Source organism: Lissotriton vulgaris, chromosome 6, assembly GCF_964263255.1.
Source record: "Lissotriton vulgaris chromosome 6, aLisVul1.2, whole genome shotgun sequence".
Taxonomy (NCBI): domain Eukaryota; kingdom Metazoa; phylum Chordata; class Amphibia; order Caudata; family Salamandridae; genus Lissotriton; species Lissotriton vulgaris.
Window position 1 is genome coordinate 564,806,430 of NC_141694.1, and position 26,887 is coordinate 564,833,316.

General features: G+C 43.6%; 1 protein-coding gene across 1 annotated transcript in view; it reads right to left on the reverse strand.

Annotated features, from left to right (window-relative positions):
* Positions 1-24,142, reverse strand: part of ME1 (malic enzyme 1) — a 1,313,190-nt gene extending 1,289,048 nt beyond the window's left edge. The window contains exon 1 of the mRNA XM_086926558.1: positions 23,709-24,142. Coding sequence (XP_086782684.1) covers positions 23,709-23,849 — 141 coding nt within the window. The 5' untranslated portion in view covers positions 23,850-24,142. The remainder of the gene's footprint in view (positions 1-23,708) is intronic.
* Between the last annotated feature and the right edge of the window lie 2,745 nt (positions 24,143-26,887).

Sequence of the window (26,887 nt, forward strand, 5' to 3'; positions counted from 1 at the left end):
GAAGAAGGCAGACAAATGGGTACGTATCAGGGTAAAGCAGAAGAGCAATGGTGGTGGAGGTGAACAGAAGAAGTAAGATTCTTCTAAGGCCCAAGAGAAGGGTGGGGATAAGGGTAAAGATAAATAGGAGTCTTCATAAGGTCCCAACAAATCGTCCTCTAGGGTTGGGTCCCAAAACTCCTCTTCCTCTGGCAAGAAACTGTGGTGTTACCTATGTATGGAGAAAGGCCACAGAGCAAGGATGCAAATTGCTCTAAGGCTAATACCAAAGAACCTACTACTACTGCCCCTGAGGCAACTAGTGCCCCTAGCACCAGGACACGTAATAGTAGTGCCCTCAAGGGATTAGTAGGGTTAACCTTGGGTTCTGTGGTGGGTTCTGGTCTAGTCAGAACTCCCACTCAGGCTGTCCTTGTCTTTGACAGTGGCATGGAACTTGCCACTTTACTAGTAAGTCCCACTAACTTGAGCAAGTACAGGCAACAGCCTCTGATTAATGGTCAGGAAGTTGTGGCATACAGGGACACACGGGTCAGTGTCAAAATGGTGACAAAGAAGCTTGTGTCTCCTGATCAAATCATACTTGATCAACTTTACTAAGTGACCAATGAAAGCAATGCCAGGATTGATAATTCCTTGGCAGTTGTAAGCTGGGGAGGGGTAGCTGCCCCTTAAAGAGTTGTGTTTTCCCCAGACCTACCAGTGGACTGTCTGTTTGGCAATGAATTAAAAACCTCAACCTGGTCTGAAGTGGAGTTCAGGACGCCTACTGAGCTGATGAAAATCTCTGCCAGTGCATTTGCTGTTACTAGGGCTCAGGCCAAACAGTTAGGAACTGAGGGAACACTGGGTCCTGGATAAATGGACCAGCTAGCTCCTAAGATAAGGAGCAGGAAGGGTAAGAATTTACCCTTCTCCCAGACTCCTAGTGAAGATCGGTCTCTAGAGGGATAGTATCTTAACCCCTGTGAAGGAACTGTCCTAGAGGAACTTGGCCCTGACAATGCAGAGTTCTTGGGGGTAGAGAGGCCTTCCTATGCAGACATGAGTCTTGAGCAGCAGCTTGTCCCTCTCTTGAACAGCTCATACAGCAAGCTGCTGCTAAGGAGGGAGGGAATGTCAGTGGGTCCCATAGGATCTATTGGCGGGATGACCTTCTGTTTCATGAAAGTAGAGACCCCCAAGCCTGGTGCCACCAGGAGGCTGGATATACATCAAAAGTACAGGGGTTTTCTTCTATCCCTAGCACATGCCATTCCCCTTGCAGGACATATTGGGCAAAACAAGACTTGGGACAGGCTTGTCCCTCCTTTTCACTGGCCCAAAATATCTGGATACCAAGGAGTTTTGTCGCTCTTGTGTCACTTGCCAAGCCAGAGGTGAGTCAGGTGGCACTATTAAGGCCCCCTTAATTCTACTTCCAGTGGTTGGGATTCCTTTTTAGAGGGTAGGAGTGACAGTGTTGGTCCCTTAAACCCTCCATCATCATCTGGACACCTTTATGTTTTAGTGGTGGTGACCCATGGCACAAGGTATCCACAAGATATTGAAACGTAGGCCCACTGAAGCTCCTGAAGTTGCTAGAGCCCTTCTGGGAGTCATTTCTAGGGCGGGTTTTCCTAAGGAGGTCTTGAGGTACAAACTTAATTAAAAGCTATATAACTACAGTGTGGAAAGAGTGTGGTATAAACTTTAAGTTTACTCCACCCTACCATCCATAGTACCAAGGGCTTGTTGAAAGGTTCAACAAGACCCTCAAGGGTATGATCATGCGACTCCCAGAAAATCTCAGGCAAAAATGGGATGTCTTACACTGCCTTCTCTTTGCCTACAGAGAGGTTCCTCAGAAGGGGTGGGCTACAGCCCATTTGAATTTCTGTAATGACATCCCATTAGGGGTCTGTTGTGTCTGGTTAAGGAGAACTGGGAGCAGCCTCTCAAGCCTCCTAAACAAGATATTGTGCACTATGTCCTTGGTCTAGGTAAACGTATGGTACATGAAGAAGGCCAGCAAAATCCTTGAGGCCAGCCAGGAGCTTCAGAAAGCTTGGCATGACAAAAAGGCTGTACTGACTGTTTACCAGCCAGGTCAGAAAGTGTGGGTTTTGGGGCCTGTGGCCCTAGCAGCACTCTAAGACAAGTAGAGTAGCCCCCACACCATACTTGAGAAAAAGGTGAGGTCACCTACTTGGTGGACCTAGGTACTCCCAAAAGTCCTCACAGAGTTCTTCATTTGAACCACCATAAGCCTTTTGTTGACAGGGCTGACATGAGCTTGCTCATTGCAACTGATGAAGGGCAGGAGGAAGAGAGTGATCTTCTTCCTGATCTCCTCTCTCAGGACCCTGTTGATGGGTCAGTTGATGGATGGTACATGAAGAAGGCCAGCAAAATCCTTGAGGCCAGCCAGGAGCTTCAGAAAGCTTGGCATGACAAAAAGGCTGTACTGACTGTTTACCAGCCAGTTCAGAAAGTGTGGGTTTTGGGGCCTGTGGCTCTAGCAGCACTCTAAGACAAGTGGAGTAGCCCCCACACCATACTTGAGAAAAAGGTGAGGTCACCTACTTGGTGGACCTAGGTACTCCCAGAAGTCCTCACAGAGTTCTTCATGTGAACCACCATAATCATTTGTTGACAGGGCTGACATGAGCTTGCTCATGGCAACTGTTGAAGGGCAGGAGAAAGAGAGTGATCTTCTCCCTGATCTCCTCTCTCAGGACCCTGTTGATGGGTCAGTTGATGGAGTAGCCTTGGCAAGCAGCTTCACTGACCATCAGCAAACTGATTGTAGGCAGGCCCTCAATCAATGTCCACACTTGTTCTCTCTGACTCCAAGTAAAACCACCTAGTGTACCCAGGTGACAGTCTGCCTGACAGCCTGACCATGTCAGAGACTGCATCAGGACTGAGGTCAAAAAGATGCTGGAGTTGGGGGTCATTAAACCTTTGGATAGCCCTTGGGTTAGTCCAGTAGCCCTTGTGCCAAAACCTCACTCCCAAGGCGGTAAGAGAGAGATGAGGTGTTGTGTAGACTAGAGCCCTCAATGTAGTCACTAGGACTGATGCCCATCCAATTTTTTGTGCATATGAGCTAACTTATACTCTGGCCTCAGCCAAGTATCTTAGTACATTTGCCCTGACTACTGGCAAATCAGACTCTCTGAGGATGCCAAGCCAAAACAGCATTTTCAACCCCTAGTGTGCATTATCAATTTACTGTAATGGCTTTTGGCTTGAAGAATGCACCTGCCACATTTCATAGGTTTGTGAACAACGTTTTCACAGGTCTGGAAGCTTATACTGCAGCATATCTAGAGGATACTGCTGTCTTTATTTCCACCTTGGAGGATCACCTGGACCACTTCATGGATGTTCTGAAGGCCCTGCACAAAGCAGGCCTCATTATTAAGGCCAAAAAGGGTCAGATAGGGCAGAGCAAGGTTGTATACTTGGGCCACTTTGTAGGTTGAGGCCATGTTGAGGCCAGGTTTGGCCATTGGAGAGCAAAATCCAGACCATAATGGACTCAGGAAAGAGCTTTCTTGGGCCTAACTGGGTACTACAAGAAGTTTGTTAAGGGATGTGGGTCCATACTGACTCCCCTTAATGAGCTCACCTCCAAGAGAATGCTTAAAATGTTTCTGTGGACAGTTAGAAGTCAAAATGCATTTCATGACCTCAAGCAGGTCATGTGCACCGCGCCCATCCTGAAAAGTCACAACTACTTCAAAACCTTCATTGTCAATACAGGTGCTACTGAGATAGGCATAGGATCTGTTTTGTCACAACTTAATGCAGAGGGCCAGAAACAACCAGTATCTTTTATACGCAGGATGTTGACCCCCAGGAAGAAGAGTTGGTCAGCGTTTGAGATGGAATCTTTGCTGTGGTCTGGGCCTTGAAGAAGTTGAGGCTACACCTGTTTGGTACTCACTTCATTGTTCAGGCAGACCATTAGTCCCTCTAATGGCTAAAACAAATGAAGGGTGAAAATCCCAAACTTTTGAGGTGGTCCATTTCCCTACAGGGGATGGACTTTTCTGTGGAACATAGACCTGGGGGCAAACGTGCCAACGCAGGTGGACTCTCCAGATATTTCCACTTAGAAAATGAAGACTCAACTGGGCAATATTAGTATCATCTCCTTTTGTTTGGTTGGGGGGTTGTAGGAAAGTAGGATCTGCTTTCATTGTTACCACCACTTTTTGCTGGTGTCAGTATGTTTTTGTGACTAGTCTGGCTAGGATCTGGCTAATCAGGACCCCAGCCATTGTGCTTCCTCTCTAAATTTTTCATGATAAGTATTTTGGCACCTCCCCTATTGGCAACTGGCGCGCCCATGTAAGTCCCTAGTATATGATACTAAGGGACCCAGGGCATAGGTACACCAGGGATCTCTCATGGGCTGCAACATGCATTATGCCACCCATGAGAGACCACTCAAACTGTGACTACAGGCCTGCTATTGCAGCCTGTGTAAGCTGTTGCTAGCACCACTTACAACAGATATGTTTCCTTATAACTGAGGTCACTACACTTAAAACCTTACAAGTCACTCCTAAGGCAGCTCTTTCAGTCCTGAAGGCTGGGTGCTAGGTTATATGTGTGAGGGTGCCCTGCATGAGAAGGACACCCCCTACAAACCCCAGGGTCGATTTTCCAGGCTTTGTAAGTGCAGTCAGCTATTTTGATACATATAGTGGCCATGCGTCATTACATGATGGCTAACTGTTTATTGCTGTGCCGAACCTAGGCATGTTTAGTATCAAGCATCTTGAAATCATACCCCAACACAGTTACTGGTGTTGGAGGTATGATTCCATGCACTGGGGAGCTCCTTCAGGAAGCCCGCAGTACTCCTGGTCCCAGGGTCTGCCAGCAAGCTAGCGCTGCTGCTGACCCCAGACACAATTCTGTCCTCCTGCTACTGAGCTGAGCTCAAGCAGGGGAAGTAGAACAATAGGTTTCCTGTCACAAGGAGGTGTGACCACCTCCCAGACAGGACTTAGTGTAGTAGGCAGAGGTGGGGGTGCTTGCCAGTGTCACCAGACTCCCGACGTGGGAAAGCTCGTGAACGGCTCCTGGTCTTCCTTAGTGTCGCCTGGTCCTCACAGCTGCAACAACAAGTTCACCGTCATCACTCCTGGACCTTCCGTCGTCAGTGGTAATTGTTCTTCTCTACCTACTAGTCACCTCTCAGTGGCATAGACTCTGTCCCCTCTGCTTGCAGGTCCTACTCTTCAAGAATCCATCCTTGAATTCCACTAGTCTCTTGCACAGTCTTTGCCAGTGGCATCTTTTCTGAAGTTCTCCATTGTGGTCTACGGTGGTTTCCGACATCACTTTGCACCTATGGACCCGGCTTCCCTGGTGTAGGTTTCCTGGTTCCTGGGGTATCCACGGGTGTGGTGACTTTTTTACTACCTTTTGTCTTCCACAGCGTTTCTTCATGGTCCACTGGTAAGGGTCCTTCTTCAAAACTGCAACCACGACTTTCCCGTTGACTTCTATTGAATACACAGCTGTGTTTCCACTCTGCACACAACCTTCGTGGGGTTCCAGGGTACTTACCTTACCTGGGGTAGTTTCTTGTGTCCTCAGCTCATCTGAGTCTCCAGGTCCAAATCCTGACTTCGGTTGCAGTTCATATTCCACTTTCTCAGCATATGGTTTGGTTTCCCCCTGGAGACCACTGTGTATTGTGCTTACTTCCCTGTTTACAATTGAAGTATTGTGTGTATTTGTGTTAATATCTCCATATAGGAGACATACCAATGTGTTAGGGAGGGTTGTATTATAAAAAGGCATATTTTTATAATTACACTGTGTGGTTCTTTTTCATTTAATCTAGACGATATGATTAGATCAGGTACAACAAGCTGTATAGCACTCCTTATGGACTAAGCCTGAAGGCTGCTCTCCACAGCTACCACTTAGAGATCTTTCTATGGTTATCTAAGACAACTAAAATCACCAGAAGGGTTGTTTGGATGAGTGCAAGGTGCGGTGTGGTGCTAAGTTCTGGTCATGGCATGGCACTTAAATATGTGTGCACCATATACTAAGCCAGCCTCCTACAGTCTTTCAAACAGGCGTTACATGGGAAAATGTTCTCATTCCTCCAAAGGTCCCATGCATTTCATGTGTGCTTGTTGTAATCAAAACAACATATAGAGTATAGTAGAATAAAGCTCAAGTTTATTCTTAAGTTGAAGTTAAATAATGAACCCACATGAAGAGATATCCAGATGCGATGCTGTCGTGTCCAGTAGTCAGAACATAATGACCCGACAGCAACACATCAGAAATAGAACACAGAACTATTAGAACAAAGATACAGAATCTAAAGAATCACTGAGTAATTAAAGCAACACAGATACAACATCTCCCTTCTATAAAACAAAAAAAATTATACAAATACAAATATATTAATACAAATAAAAATCCTTAAACTTTGCAGGAATTACAATATTTCTTTTCCTATCAGTAAAATTCAAATTAGATTGAGAATCAGAGCTAACATTCAAGTTTAAGCATTTGTATAGCGCACTACTCACCCAGAGGGTCTTAAGGCGCTTGGGGAGGGGGTTCATTATTTATCGAATAGCCAGGTTTTAAGTTCTTTTCTGAAGGAGATGTGGTTCTGTGTAAGGCGGAGGTTAGTGGGGAGTGAGTTCCAGGTCTTGGCCGCCAAGTAGGAGAAGGATCTACCTCCCATGGTGGATCTTTGGATACGCGGGACTGCAGCGAGGCCTTGATTGGAGGATCTTAGTTGGCCGGTGGGTGTGTAGAAGGATAGTCGAGTGTTGAGGCATTCGGGTCCTAGTTTGTAGAGGGCCTTGTGTGCGTGGGTGAGGAGACGGAATGTTATTCTCTTGTTGACGGGAAGCCAGTGGAGGTCTGTCAGGTGGCCGGTAATGTGATCTTGGCGAGGGATGTCCAAAATGAGTCTCGCCGATGCGTTTTGGATGCGTTGGGAGTTTTTTCTGTAATTTGGCTGTAATTCCGGCGTAGAGGGTGTTTCCGTAGTCTAGTCGACTCGTAACCAAAGCGTGGGTGACAGTCTTTCTTGTCTCCGTGGGGATCCAATGGAGGATTTCTTTGAGCATACGAAGTACGTTGAAGCAGGAGGATGAGACAGCGTTGACTTGTCTGGTCATCGAGAGGGAGGAGTCTAGGATGAAGCCTAGGTTACGTGCGTGGTCTGTGGGTATGGGTGCGGAGCCCAGATCCGAAGGCCACCATGAGTCGTCCCAGGCAGAGGGGGATGATCCTAGGATGAGCACTTCCGTTTTGTCTGAGTTGAGTTTTAGGCGGCTGTTTTTCATCCGTATGGCTACTTCTTTCATGCCTTCGTGAAGATTGGTTTTGGCGGTGTTGGGATCTTTGGTGAGGGAAAGGATCAGCTGGGTGTCGTCAGCGTAGGAGATGATGTTGAGGTTGTGTTGGCGCGTGATGGAAGCGAGTGGACTCATGTAAACGTTGAAGAGGGTGGGACTAAGTGATGAACCATGTGGTACACCGCAGATGACTTCGGTGGCCTCTGATTTGAATGGAGCGAGGCGGACTCTCTGGTTTCTTCCGGCGAGGAACGAGATGATCCAGTCCAAGGCTTTACCTTTTATGCCGATGTTGCTGAGGCGTTGTATGAGGGTGCTGTGACAGACAGTGTCGAAGGGCCACTGTTTTTCCGTTGTCCAGTAGTGTTCGGATGTGGTCTGTTGCTGCGATGAGGGCGGACTCTTCTTGAGATGAGGGAGAACTCTTCTTGCGAAATATCAGAGTCTACATTTTCAGAAACATTTTGTGAAATACAATTTTCCACAGAATCATTAGAAACATTTAAACTATCTTGTCAAACTGAACCATTGTTCTCATCCCCATCATAACTGTTTTGAATATTTGACTCCACAACACCAGAACCCTGTGCTTGTTGTTCTACATGCATTTTGTCTTCATAACATAAAAATGAAGAATTATCAAAACAACCTCTTTCAACCATCTTCTTTTCAATAATATCTTTCTGAAAAGGTTTGATCTTAATTATTCCACTTTTGTTCCACCATCCTTTGTTTTTAGTCATAACAGATGAATTAGTACCTCTGACAACCTGTTGTGGCAAAGAATATTTAGATTCACCTTTCCTTACCTTTTTAGGCTTTTTTATAATTACCCAATCTCCAGTTACATACTCACCCTCACTTTGAGGAACTATTTTACTATTCAATTTGTATATTTTCTCAAAATTATTCCTAACACATTCATCCACAGATCTCGAAGAAGCTAGTCCTTCCAAATTTTTCTCAAAGAAGATAAATCATTCTCAAATACAGGTTTAATATAGTCATTTGCATCCCTACCTTTCAACAAGAAAAAAGGTGTAAAACCAGTGATAGAATGTGGAGTATTTAAATAGCTCCAACCTTTTTCTTTAATATGTTTTTTAACATCTAGTCCTGAAGATAAAGCTGCTTGTATACCCTCCTTGAAAAATGTGTTAGCCCTTTCAACTAATCCATTCTCAGCTGGAAAACACGATGGGCTTTTCCTCATGTTTTATATCATGCCTTCTTAAAAAATCAACCATTTTTTTAAACAAAATGTGTGCCATTATCTGACACCAATTTTTGGGGAAAACCTTCAACACTAAAAACCCTGTCTAAAAAATCAATTACAACATCTGTGTAAGGGAATTTTACAAAATCATAAGCAATCCATTTTGAATAATAGTCAGTCAAAACTATCAAGTATTTCATATCATCACTTAAGATATTATAAGGACCTGAAAAATCAATTGCCAATTTTTCCCATACTTGGTCTGGCAATAAATTAGTTGAAGTACCATTCTTTTTACTCTTTCAATGCTTGTCAGATAACAGGCATTCTGGACATTTGTTAACAAATTGATCTACGTATGAGTCCATATTTGGCCACCAGTAATATTTCCTCAATATTTTCTTAGTACCCGACATTCCAGGATGACCTGTATGTGCTCTGTTGATAAGACCATCATTTAGTGATTTTAGTGGCACAAAGAGTCCACATCTAGTTATTATTTCATTCTCCAAACTCAATTCCGAAGAAACCTGTTTAAAAGGTACCAAATCTTTTCCAAGATTTCTTAATGGTGGCCATCCATTTCTGATAAACTTTTTAAATTTAATTAGAATTTCATCATTCTTATAACCATCCAACCAATCAAATTCTGAAAAAAATCCCAATGTATTTTCTGAAGCATCTATAGCTGAAACAACCACACATTCATCATCATCATTGATATCTTATTTTCCAATTCCATTATCAAGCGGAATCCTTGATAAACAATCCGCTCTGAAGTTAGCCCCACCAGATATATGTTTTACTACAAAATTATATTCCTGCAACTTTGAAATGATCCTTACCAACCTCGAAGTTGCCTTTCCTGTTCCATTCCCATTCATCAAAAATAAAAGTGGTTTATGATCTGTCAAAAGATCAAAACAACTTCCCCATAAGTAACTCTTAACCTTTTCAACCGCCCAAGAGCAAGCTAAAGCTTCTCGCTCTATTGTACTATAATTAGATTCAGCCTTGCTTAAAGCCCTTGATATAAATGCAATATAGTGTTCTCTTTCCCATTTACATTCTGTGTTAAAACACCTCCAAGCCCTACACACTTTGCATACACGGTAACTGTACACTTCACTCCACAAGAATATGGTTGCAATGCTGGAGCATTCTTAATCATTTATTTGATGTTTTTGAATGTTTCTTCATGAACAGATGACCATACAAATGTCTCATTCTTTCTAGTCAAGCATCTGAGTGGTTCAACGACCAATGCATATCCATGCACAAACCGAGCATAGTATTCACTAAGCCCTAAAAAGGATCTTAGTGAATCCTCATCAACAGGTGCCGGTGCATGCATTATTAAATCAATAGGATTCTGTTTTGGTTTAATTCCTTCTTTAGTAATTGAGTGTCCTAAATACTCTAATTCATTCACTAAAAAATTGCACTTATCTTTAGATACAGTCATCCTCCTTTTACTCAAAATGCTTAAAACTCTCTCTCTGATTTTATTATGTTCACTAACTCTTTTCCCAAATATGAGAATATCATCTTGAAACGCTTGTACCCCTTTGATGTCTCCAAACAATGAGTCCATTAGCTTCTGAAAAACACAAGCTGCAGAAGCTAATCCAAATGGGAGTCTCATATATTTGAAGGCACCAAAGGGTGTACCAAACGTAGTAAGATCCTGTGACTTTTCTGACAAAAGAACCTGATGATAAGCTGACTTTAAGTCAATGAGCGAAAAATGTGTTGAATCTCCAATAGACATTATCATTTCCTGAATAAGTGGTAATGGGTGGCAATCCACCAAAATTTTCTTATTTAATTATTGCAAATCTGCACACATGCGCAATTTTCCATTTTTCCTCTTTGCCAAAACGACCGCCGAAACCCACTCAGAAGAGTTTGTTGGTTTAATGACTCCATCTTTACACAAACTGTTTAAATGTTCCTTCAATTCTTGTCTCACTCTTAGTGGTACATTTCTTACCTTATGTTTTACAGGTGATGCACCATCCTTTAATTTAATTTCATGTACAACACCTTTCACACAACCAATTTTATCTTCAATTTGTTTAAAATAGCATCTAAGTTATTTGAATTATGAAGTTCACTACATAATTCAACTGACGCAATAGGAATATCTCCAAGAATTATAGGTGTGTCACTACCAGGTTTCAACATGATACCCATTCTTCCCAAATCACGCCAACCGATAATATCGCTTCCTTTTTTTGCCACATATACTTTTGTTGTTACCGACCTTCCCAAAAGTTCAACCATACCAGTAAAATAACCCAACATATCAATAGGTTGTCCACCAAATGCTTTTGGATTTACATCTGCAACCAAAAGATCATTCTGAAAAGGATTCTTATAATAAGTAGTTTCATCAAAAATGGTTATTGGCGATCCCGAATCTGCCATTACTTCTAATTTGACACCTCCAATTACAGCTTCACCTAAAGGTGCTTTAAATGTGATGTCAGAATCAATTATGTTCACATTAACCACAAGATTATTAATTTCATCCTCTAAGTCATCTATAACATTTACACTTGTGTGCGACACATATCGACTTTTTAAATTAGTTTTACATGCACTCTCAAAATGTCCAATTTTTTCACATTTTGTACATCTTTTTCTATGAGGTGGACAATTTGGATTATTTCCAATATGATTCTTGGACCCACAGCGATAACAAATTAGATTTTTCTTATTAATGAAATTTCCTCTTCCTTTGCTATTTTCTTGATCTTTCAATTCCAACAGCAATGTCAATTACCTCATGCAATGTTGGATTCCTGCATGCCAAAAGACGTTCTTGTACTTTTTTAGAAAAGCAATGAAATACCAATTAGTCTCTCAAGTATATATCAAGCATGTCTCCAAAGTCACACTTAGACGCTAAAATGCGTACATTAGAAATATAGTCTTCAATACTTTCCTCTGCTAACAGTTTCCTTTTATTAAAGCTATGTCTCTCCACCATAATGTTAGGCTGTTCGTGGAACCTATTCTCTAATCTTTTAACAGCCTCTGTATAATCATCCCAAGGAATAAACTGTCCAGAAGGTGGTTCACTCTCAGGTATGTTTTCAAAAATTTCCCTACCTGCATCTCCTAATAAACCATAAAGAACAGCTTTTTTTCTTTCTTTAGAATAATCTTTACCATTGATGGTGTGGGTTCGTATCCCATCCTCGTCGCCATATTTATGTTGTAATCAAAACAACATATACAGTATAGTAGAATAAAGCTGAAGTTTATTCTTAAGTTGAAGTTAAATAATGAACCCACATGAAGAGATATCCAGATGCGACACTGTCGTGTCCTGTAGTCAGAACATAATGACCCAACAGCAACGCATCAGAAATAGAACACAGAACTATTAGAACAGAGATACAGAATCTAAAGAATCACTGAGTAATTAAAGCAACACAGATACAACAGTGCTGAAGTGACCAGCACGCATCCAGTGTTTGTGATATTTCTAAAATTTGGCTAGTCATAGATATTTATAATGGAAAAGTATGCCTCCAATAGAAGCCCTGTACTAGACAGCACACACTCCCCTCTGCACCATAGTGCAAGGCTGTGCGTCACATAAGGCAGCATTATTAGAACACCAGCATAGATGATGACAGCAGCAGGAGGCCAATACTACTAGATAATATATGTGCGCATATCTGGTTGCTGCAGTGGGTTGTGGGACAAATGAGTGAACTTGGGCCAACTTTGTCTTTGTATAAAGGTGCGAAATTTCAAGCTTGCCTCACCCTGTAATTTGCTGGAAAGTGAGCTCTCACTTAGAACAACTTTGAGAACTGATTATAATCCTCCCCTTTTTTTTTACAAAATGGTATAGATAGTTTCAGTGACCATCCAGGTCAGAGCTCCTTCCCTGATGCAAACTCCATTCAGCCAGTTACAACTGGCATGTGCTGGATCTAACTGCAGCAAGTTATAACATGTAGTCCAATGTTCTAGCATGAATATTAGACTACATAAGACCTACAATAAAAAAATAAGGAATTCTGTGTGACCCAAAAAAACACCAAATGAAAACTATAAACATCAAGGCACCAATAAACTATTTCAAAATGCAACTAGAATGAGCTTAAGTTTTCCCCTGTAGTTTAAATGGCCAAACCTCGAAATCACAGGTCAGTGCAAAGCTTATGTAATCAGTTAGCTTCATCAATTAGAATCGGCCCTCAGGGGGGGGCGGCGCGAGCCGTCTCCCCCTTGGGAGTTCGCGCACATGGAATAGTCCATGCACGAGGTAGGGAAGGAGCGTTAGGCAGGGTAGCGCGCGCGCTAGCCTGGGAGGGGAATAGGTCGTTAGTCAGAGGCGCGAGTAGGGAGAAGACGGAGAGGTGTTCACCGGAAGCGAAATTTGCATTACAGGTGACGTTTTTTACAAGAACACCGTGGCAGGGGTTGTCATAATCAAAACAAGAGGATTTTCTCCACCATGAACATGAATGAGAAGTTGGTGGCAGCTTTGAGGCTCATTCAGCAGGAGGGGAAAGAGGACATGCTGACGCAGGCTGTTCTTCAGGAGATGCTCCCCCCCCACACGTCCTCCACAGCGTAAAGCGGCGAAAGGAGTGAAGTCAGTGGTGGAAGCTTGCCGAACATCGCCTTTCAAAAAAGGAGGCAGGAGAGCGTGCTCTTTGAGCACAAGCGCTGAAGTGGAGTCAGGACTTGGCGCAGTGGTGAAGGTCTCGAATGTGTGCAGAGGCATTTCCCTCCCACCTCAAAAAGCGGTGAGTCAAGAGGATGACATGCATGATGTTATTGACAATGGCGCGCAGGTCCCAGTTTTTAAAAAGGGAGTTCTTGGTGGCGTAAAAGAGACAGCCCTCAAGAGAAAAGGAAACGAAAAGGCTGTGAAGAAACTCTTAGTCAAAGCGGCCTGGGGGCTGCAGGGATCCCTACACTACCCCCAACCATGCACTGTCAGAGGGGAATTGACATTTCCAGTCAGGATACCATATCAAGCGTCATAGGACAGACTTTTCTAGCGAGGGGACGGAAAGGTTCATTGGTTGCTTATTCCAGTGACAGTGAAGAGGGGGAAGAGTTCGCGGTGCAGCCTAGTAAGGAGGTTGCCCCTTTCAAGACACGGAGCAACATGCCACAGGACAGAAGTGAGTTTGAGGAGATCATAGCATCAGGGATAGAGTGCCCCCCAGTGTCAAGGAGGGGAGGACCCCATGGGCACGCACAGATATACTTAGGTCAAGAGACACATGGTAATAGTGACTTGGAGATTGACTTAGACGCAGACAGAGAAGAGGAAGGAGGAGAGGAAGAAGGATTTGAGGAAGAAAGAGACACAGTTTTTCCAGGCCCGGCAGTTTGAAGATGGGATAGAGAATACTTATTCCCACGTGCTCGCCCGCCACCGGTTTCAATGCAGGACATCGGCGGCACCGAGCACAAGAGCTTAGAAGGACAGTGGGTCTGGGTTGAGCACCCAAACTCTGCTGGTAACAACATGGCGGATTGTGAAACTTACAAAGAAAGTTCTAGCTCTTCGCGAGGTTCTCGTGACCTTTATGTAAAAGTGGCTACCTCTACTGTACCAGTGACAACTGAGGAGCTTCAATATGCTGATATTAGCGAATCTAGAGCAGATTTTGTGCGGTTGGACAGACCTCTGGAGCGGAGTTCTGTCTCTTCTTGGAAAACCTTTGATGGCGGGGTTGGGGACGGAGTATGTACCAGTACAAGTGTTATGCCACACAATCCTATGCAGGGTACAAGGGAGCAGGATGGGCTGTCGCTAATGGGCAAGGATATTTTTAATTGCAAAAAGGTTTCTACAGAACCAGCTTCAGGTATGATATATAAAGCGAAAAGGGGGAAAAGAGGGGGGGCAACACAAAAATCTGTTTTATCATTTCAAAGGTCAAGTGCGGACTCTTCTAAAACAGAGCTAACACTGAGAGATTATCAAGAGCGGATGTCTTGGACGGAGTTGCAACAAAGAACAGAACAGTTACCTTACGGTAAGCCTCATTGGTGAGCAGTATGGGATGGTGTGCAAGCAAAAAAGGGGAATGGGAAAGTATTACCTAGTGAAAAAACTGTGGTTGAAAGTGAAGGTGGGAACAGTGGGTTGGTAGACAGGTTTGTATCAGCTAGGGTTCTGACACTGCTTAGTGCATTAGGTACAGAAGGGTCACAAAATAAGCCAGCTAGTTTAGATGAAGGGCGGTCAAAAGACGAAGTTTCTGATAAGACAGTCTCCATTAATATTAAACCAAGGCTTCCTTATATGGGTCTTGCAATGCCTTTGGGGACGCACTTAAAAGACAAAACCAAACAGAGGATATGGAACCACGAGTTTGTTGGCGTTTTCAAGTTACTACACCATGATGTGCAAGCTAAGGAGGGGTCAAAAGAGGAGGAATGGGAGTTAGCGCGACGTCCCAGGGTTCCTCGTACCATAGAAAACTGGACCTCGGCTTTCCTGATATATGCAAGTATTTATTGCGAGAAATATCCTGAGAGGTCAGTTGCCCTCTATAAATACATGGATATAGTAAGGAAAGCGCAGCTGCATTTTGGGGGATACTCATGGTTGAACTATGACGAAGAATTTAGAGCACGTAGTAGTCTATGCGCTGAGAAGCCATGGGGGGATGTAGACTCGGAACGTTGGCTGCAATGGATGTCCACTTCTCTTCCTTCGGCGACGACACACACGGCGAGCGGTTTGCCAGTTCCTTACCAGCCCTTTCTGTGGCGTCCCGCTCAATCAGGGGCGGGTGTATGGGTAAGGGGTTTCAGCTCTGGGACGGGGGCCTGCTGGAACTACAATAGAGGAATGTGTAGTAGACAATTAAGTTACATTTATCCAGTGGGCATTTTCTCAAGTGTATGCCAAAGGTGTCAGCTGTCATTATTTAGATGATTTCCTTTTCGTGGGGAAAGCTCAGTCGGGCCATTGCAGGGAAGCACTCACTCAATTCCAAGCACTGACAGAGTCTTTAGGGGTCCCATTGGCTCCTGACAAGACGGAGGGGCCAGGTCCAATATTGATTTGTCTAGGCATAGAGATCGATACACTGAAGATGTCAGCGCGCCACCCAACTGGTAAGATACAAGAAATCAGATCATTCTTATTATTGGTCCTAGACACACGAAAGATTGAGTTGAGACAAGTGCAGCACATGTTAGGCTATTTGAACTTTGCGTGTAGAGTAGTGAGGGCAGGTAGGACATTTTGTAGGCGATTGGGCATGGTGTTATCAGGTGCTTCTCTCCCACACCACAGAGTTCGGATGACTAAGGGAATTAAGGAGGATTTGAGAGTGTGGTTACGTTTCCTGGAAAGTTTCAACGGAATACCATTGCAATTCATAGACGAGGATTTCGTTTGGCAGGTACAAATTTATTCTGACGCTGCTGGATCAAGTGGTTTTGGCATATTCTGGGAAGGGAGGTGGTGTGCCAAAAGTTGGCCTGAGTATTGGAAGAAACAAGGTCGCTGTATTGCCTTTTTAGAGCTGTGTCCTTTGATTGTTGCACTGTTGGTATGGGAATTATCAAAAAGAGGGGAGAGTGATCAATAGATCAACGGACACTAATTACCACTCAAGGGGGTGGAAGGTCCAGTCACAGCATGTGCCCGTATCTAGTACATGTAATTCAACAAGAGGAGTGCTGAACTGTTCCTAAAAGGAGGGGAAAGTTAGGTAAAGCTGGCGTGACCGAAGGTGTGAGTATTGCACCTTTGGGCATCCATTTTGTTGGATGTATTTGCCTCACACACCCAAAAGGGTGTCATGCTTCATCATTGGCGGTTGCTCCTCGTCGGGGAGGCGGTGCAATCCCCGACGGGCTCACCTCAAAGAGGGGCTCTTTGGCGGAGATCTTTTGTATCCAACTGCCTTGTAGTGAAGTGCGGGTGTGTGGGCGGGATAGCAGGTTTAGCTGGGTGTAGTGATTAAAATGCTGCAGGGGGTGCCGGAAACCACTTTATTCTGGAGGTCCCCCTACTACAATTAAAACCGTGAAAATGGCTCGCTAGGTGTCACCACGTTAGGTAGAGTGACCCTAGAAGAGCCTTGAAGAACAATTGGTCAACATGTTTCTCACAATTGGGTAAATCACCTGCGATTCATCAGGACCTTATAGGAGTGAAAAAATAATAAATAAATGAACTCAATAACATGCCAGTGTCATGTATGTGGTGTAGGTATATTTTACCTCTGTGGAAAGCCCTATGCCTAGACAATGAGAAAGAAAGGAGATAAACATTAATAGTATATTTCTCATAAACAGCAAGGAGGGTCAGCGCCAGAGTATGGACATAGTGTGGCATGCTTAGGGTGGTGTTGGGAAATAAACACAACCTGTACATGCCGAGTGGTTTCAGCGTGCAGTGTAAAACACACACACTCACACTATGTATGTGGGGAAGGTGATGGTAACAAACAGTGGTTTAAAAACAGTGATTAAAAAACAGCAGACTTATGAATAACACCATTTATGTCACAAAGTGGCAGGTCGAACCATGATTATGTAAGTGACACCATCTATATCTCAATGTGGTTTGTCAAACAAAGGTGTAGAAGTTAACAGGCTCCTGACTCACCTAATGGTCAGGGCACGGATGCTTCATAGATGGCGTCTTAATACTCTGGACAGGCCAACATTAAAATACGGAGACGCTTCATAGATGACGTCTTAATACTCTGGACAGGCCAACATTAAAATATGGAGACGCTTCATAGATGACGTCTTAATACTCTGGACAGGCCAACATTAAAATATGAAGACGCTTCATGGATGACGTCTTAATACTCTGGACTGGCCCCTTGACAGCCCATGAGGATTTCTTTGAATGGGTGAATACACTGAACCCTCTCTTACATTTCACTATGTCCTCTTCACCGAAGGAAATTGCCTTTCTTGACCTCACTATCAAACTAGAAGAGGGGACCCTCAGCACCACAATGTACAGAAAACCTACAGACCGCAATAGTCTACTCCATTATAAGAGTCATCACCCCAAGGCCTTACGCTCAAACTTACCATTCGGACAATTTCTCCGGATACGACGCAATTGTAGCGACGTGGCCGATTATAAGAAGGAATCCACAATCCTTTCTAGGAACCTCCTCGACAGAGGTTATCCAAAAAGCGATGTCTCCAAAGCTAGAAAACGGGCTCAGAATAATAACCGAGAAGCTCTATTATAGAGACAGGAGAGTACACCGGTCGAGAACTAACCGATCACTTGTGTCACCACCTTTACACCCCTGTCCAACAAAATCAAAAATACCATCAAACGCCACTGGGGAATCCTCAATACAGGTGATCTGGATCTGGAACAACCTAGGTTTGCTTTTAAGAGATCACAGAACCTGAAAGATATCCTGATCAGCACCAGACCAAAGAAAGCTACGAAAGAGACTCAACAAACCCTTTGGCATCTACCCCCTGTCATGGGCCATTACCCGTGTGGCTCCTGTGGGGTCTGTAGGTACACCTTGACACTAAAAACTATCAAACTCTCTGAGACTTTCAATTGGGAACTCAGGCATCACACTAATTGCAACACGACACATTGCATCTACTTGCTGATTTGCCCATGCAATTTGCAGTATATTGGGATGACCACCCGCCCAATAAAAACCCGCATTATTGAACACCGCAGCAATATCCGCTGTAAGAAAACCCATACAAAAATGTGCAAACACTATGTGGAATCCAACCATAACGCAGATTCTTTGAAATGGGTCATTTTGGAATCCAGCCCCAACTGCCCAAAAAATGCACTCTTCAGGAAGGAGCAGAGATGGGTCCATCGACTATCCTCTGATAGCCGTGGACTGAATGAAGATATCCCTTGGCATTCGCTGTAAGCCAACCACTAGCCACTTCTCGACACTTGGTATGGCTTTCTTAAGTTTAATTGGGCACGGAAAAAATACTCATAACAGCCTCTAAGCGATATACCCTGTCTGACCGATTGACCATTGAGATATACCTGCTCGCTATATCCCATTTATATGACTACACTTTCATTGTTATGTGCTGCAATCCAGGTTCCTTTACTAGACCCTCGGCCCCCTACATCATGGCCGACATTGGTACTTAATACAACACGTGACCAGCACGGGTCTAATCCTTAAGTCGCAGTAGTCGCAATGTCGTGTCTCTATGACTACACCTTCATTGGTTTGTGATACAGTCCAGGTTCACAAGACCCTCTGCCCCTCACATCATGGCCGACACGGTCACTTAATACACTACGTGACCATCACGGTTCCAAAACTAAATTGCAATCACAGCGTTTGATTAAGCACACCAAGCGGGTGAACATATAATTCAACATGTTTTGAGTAACCGATCAAATACAAGCTTATTTCCCACTCTACTTCAGTAAACTCTGTCCGTGAGCCACTACGGTTACAGTCAGCCACCTCTTTTTGACCATTATATCATGGCCGCCATAGATACTAACCACGTCACGTGACCTGCACGGAAGGGCGGAAACGGCTAGGATTTCACGATGCCGGTCTCCATAAATAACAAACACCGCTGAACCTACCCATCTATCCGAGCTCGGCGGAGATGGGTAGGTGTTTCCACGCGGTCACGGGCTCATTAAGGTAAGATGGGACACCCTAACGAGACACGGATTATCCCAGTCATCCGTGCCCATTCCTAAGCTTTTTACTCATGTAGCCATCTCGAGGTTAACTCTTATATTCGCCCTGTAGCTAAACCTGAAGGCTTAACCCCGATGCACTGACCCGCCGACCACTCATGTGGCTCTTAGACCCTGACCATTAGGTGAGTCAAGGGCTTGTTAACTTCTACACCTTTGTTTGACAAACCACATTGAGATATAGATGGTGTCACTTACATAATCATGGTTCGACCTGCCACTTTGTGACATAAATGGTGTTATTCATAAGTCTGCTGTTTTTTAATCACTGTTTTTAAACCACTGTTTGTTACCATCACCTTCCCCACATACATAGTGTGAGTGTGTGTGTTTTACACTGCACGCTGAAACCACTCGGCATGTATAGGTTGTGTTTATTTCCCAACACCACCCTAAGCATGCCACACTATGTCCATACTCTGGCGCTGACCCTCCTTGCTGTTTATGAGAAATATACTATTAATGTTTATCTCCTTTCTTTCTCATTGTCTAGGCATAGGGCTTTCCACAGAGGTAAAATATACCTACACCACATACATGACACTGGCATGTTATTGAGTTCATTTATTTATTATTTTTTCACTCCTATAAGGTCCTGATGAATCGCAGGTGATTTACCCAATTGCGAGAAACATGTTGACCAATTGTTCTTCAAGGCTCTTCTAGGGTCACTCTACCTAACGTGGTGACACCTAGCGAGCCATTTTCACGGTTTTAATTGTAGTAGGGGGACCTCCAGAATAAAGTGGTTTCCGGCACCCCCTACTGCATTTTAATCACTACACCCAGCTAAACCTGCTATCCCGCCCACACACCCGCACTTCACTACAAGGCAGTTGGATACAAAAGATCTCCGCCAAAGAGCCCCTCTTTGAGGTGAGCCTGTCGGGGATTGCACCGCCTCCCCGACAAGGAGCAACCGCCAATGATGAAGCATGACACCCTTTTGGGTGTGTGAGGCAAATACATCCAACAAAATGGATGCCCAAAGGTGCAATACTCACACCTTCGGTCACGCCAGCTTTACCTAACTTTCCCCTCCTTTTAGGAACAGTTCAGCACTCCTCTTGTTGAAACACTGTTGGTATGGGGTCATGAATTCCGAAATAGATCTGTATTGTTTCACATTGATAATACAGCAGTGGTAAATTTAGTGAATAACCAGTAAGCCAAAGACGTGAGAGTTTTGCAATTGCTTAGGATGTTCATGCTATTGAGCTTGCAGTTTAACCCCTTCGCTGCTCATGACGAGCTCAGCCCGTCATGCAATACACTGGTCGTGTGCTCATGACGAGCTGAGCTCGTCATGAAATAATGTATTTCAAGAATCTGCAGCACAGGAGGGGAATTGCCTTAGCAGTCATGTGGTTAATATGATTTTCAAAGCTAAGCATGTCCCTGGAGTTAACAATTCCATTGCTGACGCCCTTTCTCGCTCTCATTGGCAGAAGTTCCGAGAATTGGGACCGGGGGTGGATGTCAGCAAAACAATGGTGCCACACAACCTTTGGGCCCTAGGAGAATGAGGATCGTACAGCTAGTCGAGCAGTCCATAGCCACTTCGACTAGACGAAGTTATGTACAAGCAAGGTAAGAATTTTTGTACTATAAGCAGGGTTTAAGTGAGACAGGGTCCGCAGATATAGAGAGTGTAAATATTTGTGACTTTGTTTTAATGTTAATAGATAAAGGTTTATCACACACAACTATTGCAGGGAAATTATCAGGTTTGTCGTTTTATCGACAATTGTTGTGGGGTTTTGATCCAGTAGATACCATTTTAGTTAGGAGAATGCTGAGGGGACTCAAGAGGAGGACAGTTAACTTTCAACAGCTAAGGGCCCCCATTACGTTTGAGCTACTACAACAGTTGTAAGAGCAGCTGTCATTATTTTGTTATGATGTTTGGGAATTGGGGCGTTTTAGATTGGCTATGATTTGGATGTTTTTCTGCGCATTCAGTGTGTCAGAAGTTTTGGGTTTGGGGAGAGATCGAGGTTTATGCAGCAAGGAGATTTAAGTTTTCCAGCACAAACTAGGTATATGGATTAGGAGGTAGGGGTTTTTCTGAATGACAGAGGGATAGCTCATTGCTGCCCAGTACAGGAATGGGTACAATTTTCTTCTTCAAGTTCTTTTCAGCAAGGCCACATTTTCATTCACGAGAATGGGAACAAAATAACGAGTGTACAATTATTAGCGGTATTGCGAAGAGCCTTAACGTTCCTAGGCGAGAACCATCAGAATTTTGCCACGCATTCCTTCAGGGTAGGGGCAACTACAGAAGCATCTAGGTTGGGCCTGGGACTGGATGTATTGCAATGTATCGGCAGATGGAAATCCAGTTGTTGCAAAAGATATATACGCAAATAACTATGCATTGACAATTGACAAGTTTTTTGCAGTATGTTAATTTCTGCTTTCTTATTTAGGTACTGTTCGGGGAGTTACATCAAGGTTCAAAAGGCAAACGTGGATGGTAGGTCATTCCTTTGTAAAATATGCTGCTCTTTTTGCGGCGAAACAGATTTATGGAAGGTCGCTTGGGAATCCCAGCGCACGACATGAATTGGTGTGGAAGGGCAAAGGAGGTATGAAATGGGCTGATTTGTTCCCGACGCTAACAAATATGTTTCATGTGCGAGGTTGCCCAGATTATCTCATTATCCATTTAGGAGAAAATGATTTGGTGAACTTATCTGGTCTAACGCTCATCAAAAGGATGCAATTAGATTTAGTGGTCTTGAGAACCAATTGGCCGACCACTCGCCTCATCTGGACCGAATTCATATATAGACAATCTTGGAGAAATGCCAGATGTCATGCTGCAGTTGAGAAAGCAAGGAGAAAGTTAAATAAAGCAATGAGGGTGTTTTGTACAGTGATGCAGATCAAATGTATGGCGCACAATAATATAACAAGCACTGAATGTCACCTTTTTCGGGAGGACGGAGTACATTTGTCGGTCTTAGGTATAGCTTATTATTTAATGGAAATTAGGGATATGCTGGCTCAAGAGTTTCAAGTCAATTTGTGGTGTACTTCTAAATTGTGAATCACGTCATACTAGGTAGGGGGGTGGGGCCAGGAAAACTCTTTGGTTTTCCTGGGTGGCAAAAAATTACGGGGAGGAAAAGTCTAGAGCTGGCTTCTCCAGTCATTAGTGGGGGGGGGGGCTTATAGAGAACAATTGAGGGGAAGGATGTAAAGAAAATGTTGGGGAAGTTTATTTCAGTTGATACAAGAAAAGTATACTGATGGTTTCGGTCTGATGTTATATTTATAGTTCCAAAGTTAAGATGACAAATGGTTGCAATTTCAACTGCCAAATTGCATATTATAATAATAAATATCTGATGGGAATTCATAAATCTTTAATAAAGTGGCCTTTCATGCTATAAAGAAAAGCATGTGGTCTTGATTTTGTGGGCGATGTATCCAACCGTTTTAACGATTAATCTAAAGTATACATTGTATGGGTTTTTCCTCTAGATAAGCGGAACTTTCCTTTTATCATATGTCTCATGCATACATTATAATTCATCCTGTCAAAGCGATCCTGTGATGCAAGGCCCAAAATTGTAAACAACAATTTCTAGTCCAAAGCATATTAATATTGTACTGTTTTGGTTTAGATAGGGCTAAAACTCCAACATACTTTAGAATGCAACTTCTAACTCCAGGCAGCTACTTTCAGGTGTTGGAAGGGGAAAACACGATGTATATGGACTGCTGACAAGGAACGCTTCCTGTTACGTTCATATCTGTGCACGTGCTGACAGTATCAGAGGTCAGTGATCCTCGTGCCGCATCTCCTGACAATGCATGTTTTATGCCTAAACGGCGGTTTCGAAAGAGAACTCCAAGCGTGTTTTCAACACTGGATGAAGTCTCGTGCGTTCTACATAGAACAGAACAGTAACGGTTAGAAACCGATCAGAAGCGCGACTATTGCTGTCTCTCAACACATCATCCTCATTAAAAAAATCTTTTGCGCCCCCACCTCGCCCTAGATTCGTTCATTTAAAAAACAGTGACGAGAAAACTGTTACAAATCTTCAACAGTGGCGGTAGTTCTATTCCCACTCCCCCCCCCCCCCCCCCCTCATGTAGGTGTCCGTTAGAAGCGCAGCTGCCGTTGCCACTCTGAAACAACTCGCGAGCCAGACATTAACAACACTTCCTACACACCAGTGTATGTCACTGAGACGCGTGTAGCAGCAGGGCTTCCCCGGACAGGACTGCGCTTGTCGTGTGTGAGATCGTTTCCTTGTTGTGTAACCGGAGCTGCTCTGTAGTGACTGCGTCATGCGGAAAACAGATCTGATCTGAGGCGCGCTCACGAGGGCAGCAGTTGACAGGCAGCGTGCTTTTAAAGTCCCACAACTTTCCACCTCTGTACCCAGCTGTCTTTACTCCTCCGCCCTGCTCCCAGCCCTCCTTGCCGCTGTACCTTGTTGAGGTGGGGGTTGCGGGTGATATCATAGCCCCTCTTGTTGGTGTAACGGAAGGTTGTGCTATCGGCTCCCCGCTGCTTCTTGTCGCCGGAACTCTGCTGGGGTGTCTCTTCGGGTCCCTTTTGCGCTGACGCCATTGCTCTGTCTCACTTTAGAAAGTATTGACAGGGTAGAATATACTTTCACTGAACTAATGATGTTGCTGGAAGCGGGTGGTCCCTGTGCGGGAGATGGGACAGTCTGCGGTGCTGCTCCTGGCTGGGTGTATCCAGTGTCACAGCATACGCTGAGTCATGGGCAGGACCGGTTCTTCGGCTCATCAGCAAGTTTTATCACCGCACCAGGCGGGCCAAGGGCAGATGCAAATTGCCCCACTTGCAATAAAATACAAGCCTGTTGAACCTGCATAAGGCATGCTTTCATCACCATTAACCGATAAGGACCCGTTTCTTGCCATGAGAGTGGGATTAAAGTACGCTTTAGCTGAAACTGATATGAAGGCAAGCAAGAAACCAAACCCTGGATCTGTAATAAAATCTTCTGTAATACAAATTTCAACAGAGCTCACAGCCATAACAAACTATATCGTTGGAAGTAAAACAATCGGCATTGCTGCAACCCATGATTAACTTTTCTATTGAATTGCTTCATCAGCATTTTTTTATATCACTGCTTTTATGGTTACGTGGGTATGAGTACATGATTACCTTTCCATTGAACAAAATCAGAGGAAAACTGCATATTTTGTCTATACACAGTCACAATACATAGATGAAGTGAGTCTCAAAAGTAGATTGTAACAGTTTTGTTTTGAATTATCTAACAACTTCTTAAAAATGTTCTGCCATCCTACTGAAAGAACGTGAATGAAATATAACAAGAGAAAACGGTCTAATTTAGAGATTGTTTATTTTTTTATTTTTTTATCAGAACGAACAACTGGCTGTTAGATCTATGCCCTTCGCCACTCTGGCAATGGAAAATCCTACACATTAAGAAAGACCAGCAACTGCGACAGAGGTTGGTCCTTCAAAGTAGTTAGTTGTCAGTGACATGGGAGAAGCCTCGTGGGAAAGTTAGCCACAATTTCTCTAGAATTTTATGTCAAAGGCCCGGAGGCCAACATTATGCCATATCCTGTATTACTACCCAAACACAGCAGCAACACAACATCTTAGAATTAGAATATTACTAAACATTCTAGAACTTAGAACATGTATAAAGCAGCATGACAAGCAGCCAATTTCCTCTTTTGTTGCTGCTCAAACACGAGATAAGTACTCTCTTGAAAATTGTTTAATTACAATTGATATTTGTATTATTAATAAGGCATATATGTTAATTCAGGGATAATTATTAGTTGGTGTTTAGTAGTGTTTGTGGTTTGCTGGCAAAATTCAGTTTTAGAGGAGAATCCTTTTGGAAGTTATTTCATGGATATTTTAATGAGAGATGGTACACTCTTCTACTATGTATGGGGCTGCTAATCCGTCACCACCTTTGGTGGAGTTGGCACATACAGAGTGCAGTGGTAATGGTTTTTCAGCACAATCCACCAGAGGCGTAGAAGTCTTCCATTTTCTCTTGAATCATCTATTACTGCCATCCTCTCAATTGAGCTCTAAATCAATGTGTAAACTAGATTTATTTTGAAGGATTGAGTCTTTCCCCTTGAAAACATATTTATAAAAACAGCTAGTTTTCCAGTGGTGCTATTCGAAAGCATAAGCAGAGAAAAATAAGTCTTAATTAAAAAAATCTATCATATTTCGGGTTGTGCTCCTGGAAAAGATTTGTGAGTATGCAGTTTCATGATGTGCAAGGCATTTTTGCATGTTTAATTTGATATGGGCACAACTGCACAATTCTTCAATTGCATTTTCTCTCAACAGGCAAACGTTTTTCACTTCGTGTGACCACTTCCTCCCTACCATTTTCTGGTAGTGTTGACTTTCTGATGCTAGCAATTTACTCCTTAATTTAGCCAGAGTAAGCCTCTAACAATATCCATGGTGCAAATGGGCCTTTTGGAAGTTTGTAGAATAACAACAAATGCATATGTTTGGTGTCATTTGTAGGAAGCTGGCTCTGTATATACTATTCCAAAGTACGGTATAGTGTGCACAGAGTCCAGGGAGTCCCCGGAGGTATAGCAGAAGCTAAATTAGGTAAGTACTAACAGCTTTCTTTGTAGTAGTGTGGGCGAGCAGTTAGTCTTGTCCAGAGGGTGTGTTAAGCATTTATTGTATTCACTCACTCAAGACAAATGTCACACACTCAGAGACTGAATCCAGACCAATTAGGTACGTATAGAAAAGGTATACTTATGTTTTATTTCTAGAACCAAGCAGGACTTGGCACAGGTAATTGAAATATACTCTCAAATGCAAGACTTACAAGGAATTGCAGTTGTGGATGACATTGCAATGGTTAAAGGTATGTATTGGCTTTTAAAACAGGTTAAATTACGCAGTAATTACTTTTGGAATACTTTTAGATTACTTTTGGATTACATCGACTACTCTGGGCGGTATGCCTAGATACCTCTCTGGGGATCTCACAATACAAGGTAAATAAGACTTTTTAAGGTTTGCAGTTTAGTTACTTTTTCTTTCATGCAAAGTTCATCTTGATAGGACATTTTTAGGAACAAAACTCGTAACATTGGTTGCTATGGGAGAAAAAGGATTAACGGTTCGAAGGTAAGTAAACAACTTACAAGTGGGACTTTTGGGGGTTAAGACCAAGGCTCCCCAATGTCTAGGTAGGCACTCAAGTTGCACCACCAGTGGCACTGGGGCGGCCGGGTGCATGTAAGCCAATCAGCTAAGGGGTCCTTCGGTCAGGGACTGCTTACGATCAGGCCACTCAGATTTGGGAACACATCTCCTGGGATTAATGTCAGCACTGCAGTGGCCAACAATCAGCAAAGGAGCTGCACCACCAGCGTTACAGGGGCAGCTAGGTGCAGTTTGCCAAGGAGACGACGTGGACCCAGTGGATTCCAATGGAGACCTTCGGTTCGGCAAAGAGCCTGCATGCTTGGGCAGTGTGCAAAGGAGACGTCATGGACTCTGTGGATTCAAATGGAGACCTTCGGTTCGGCAAAGAGGCTGCATGCTTGGCCAGGGAGGCTTCCTGAGGGTGACCACTGGCTGGAGAGGTAAGTTTGGTT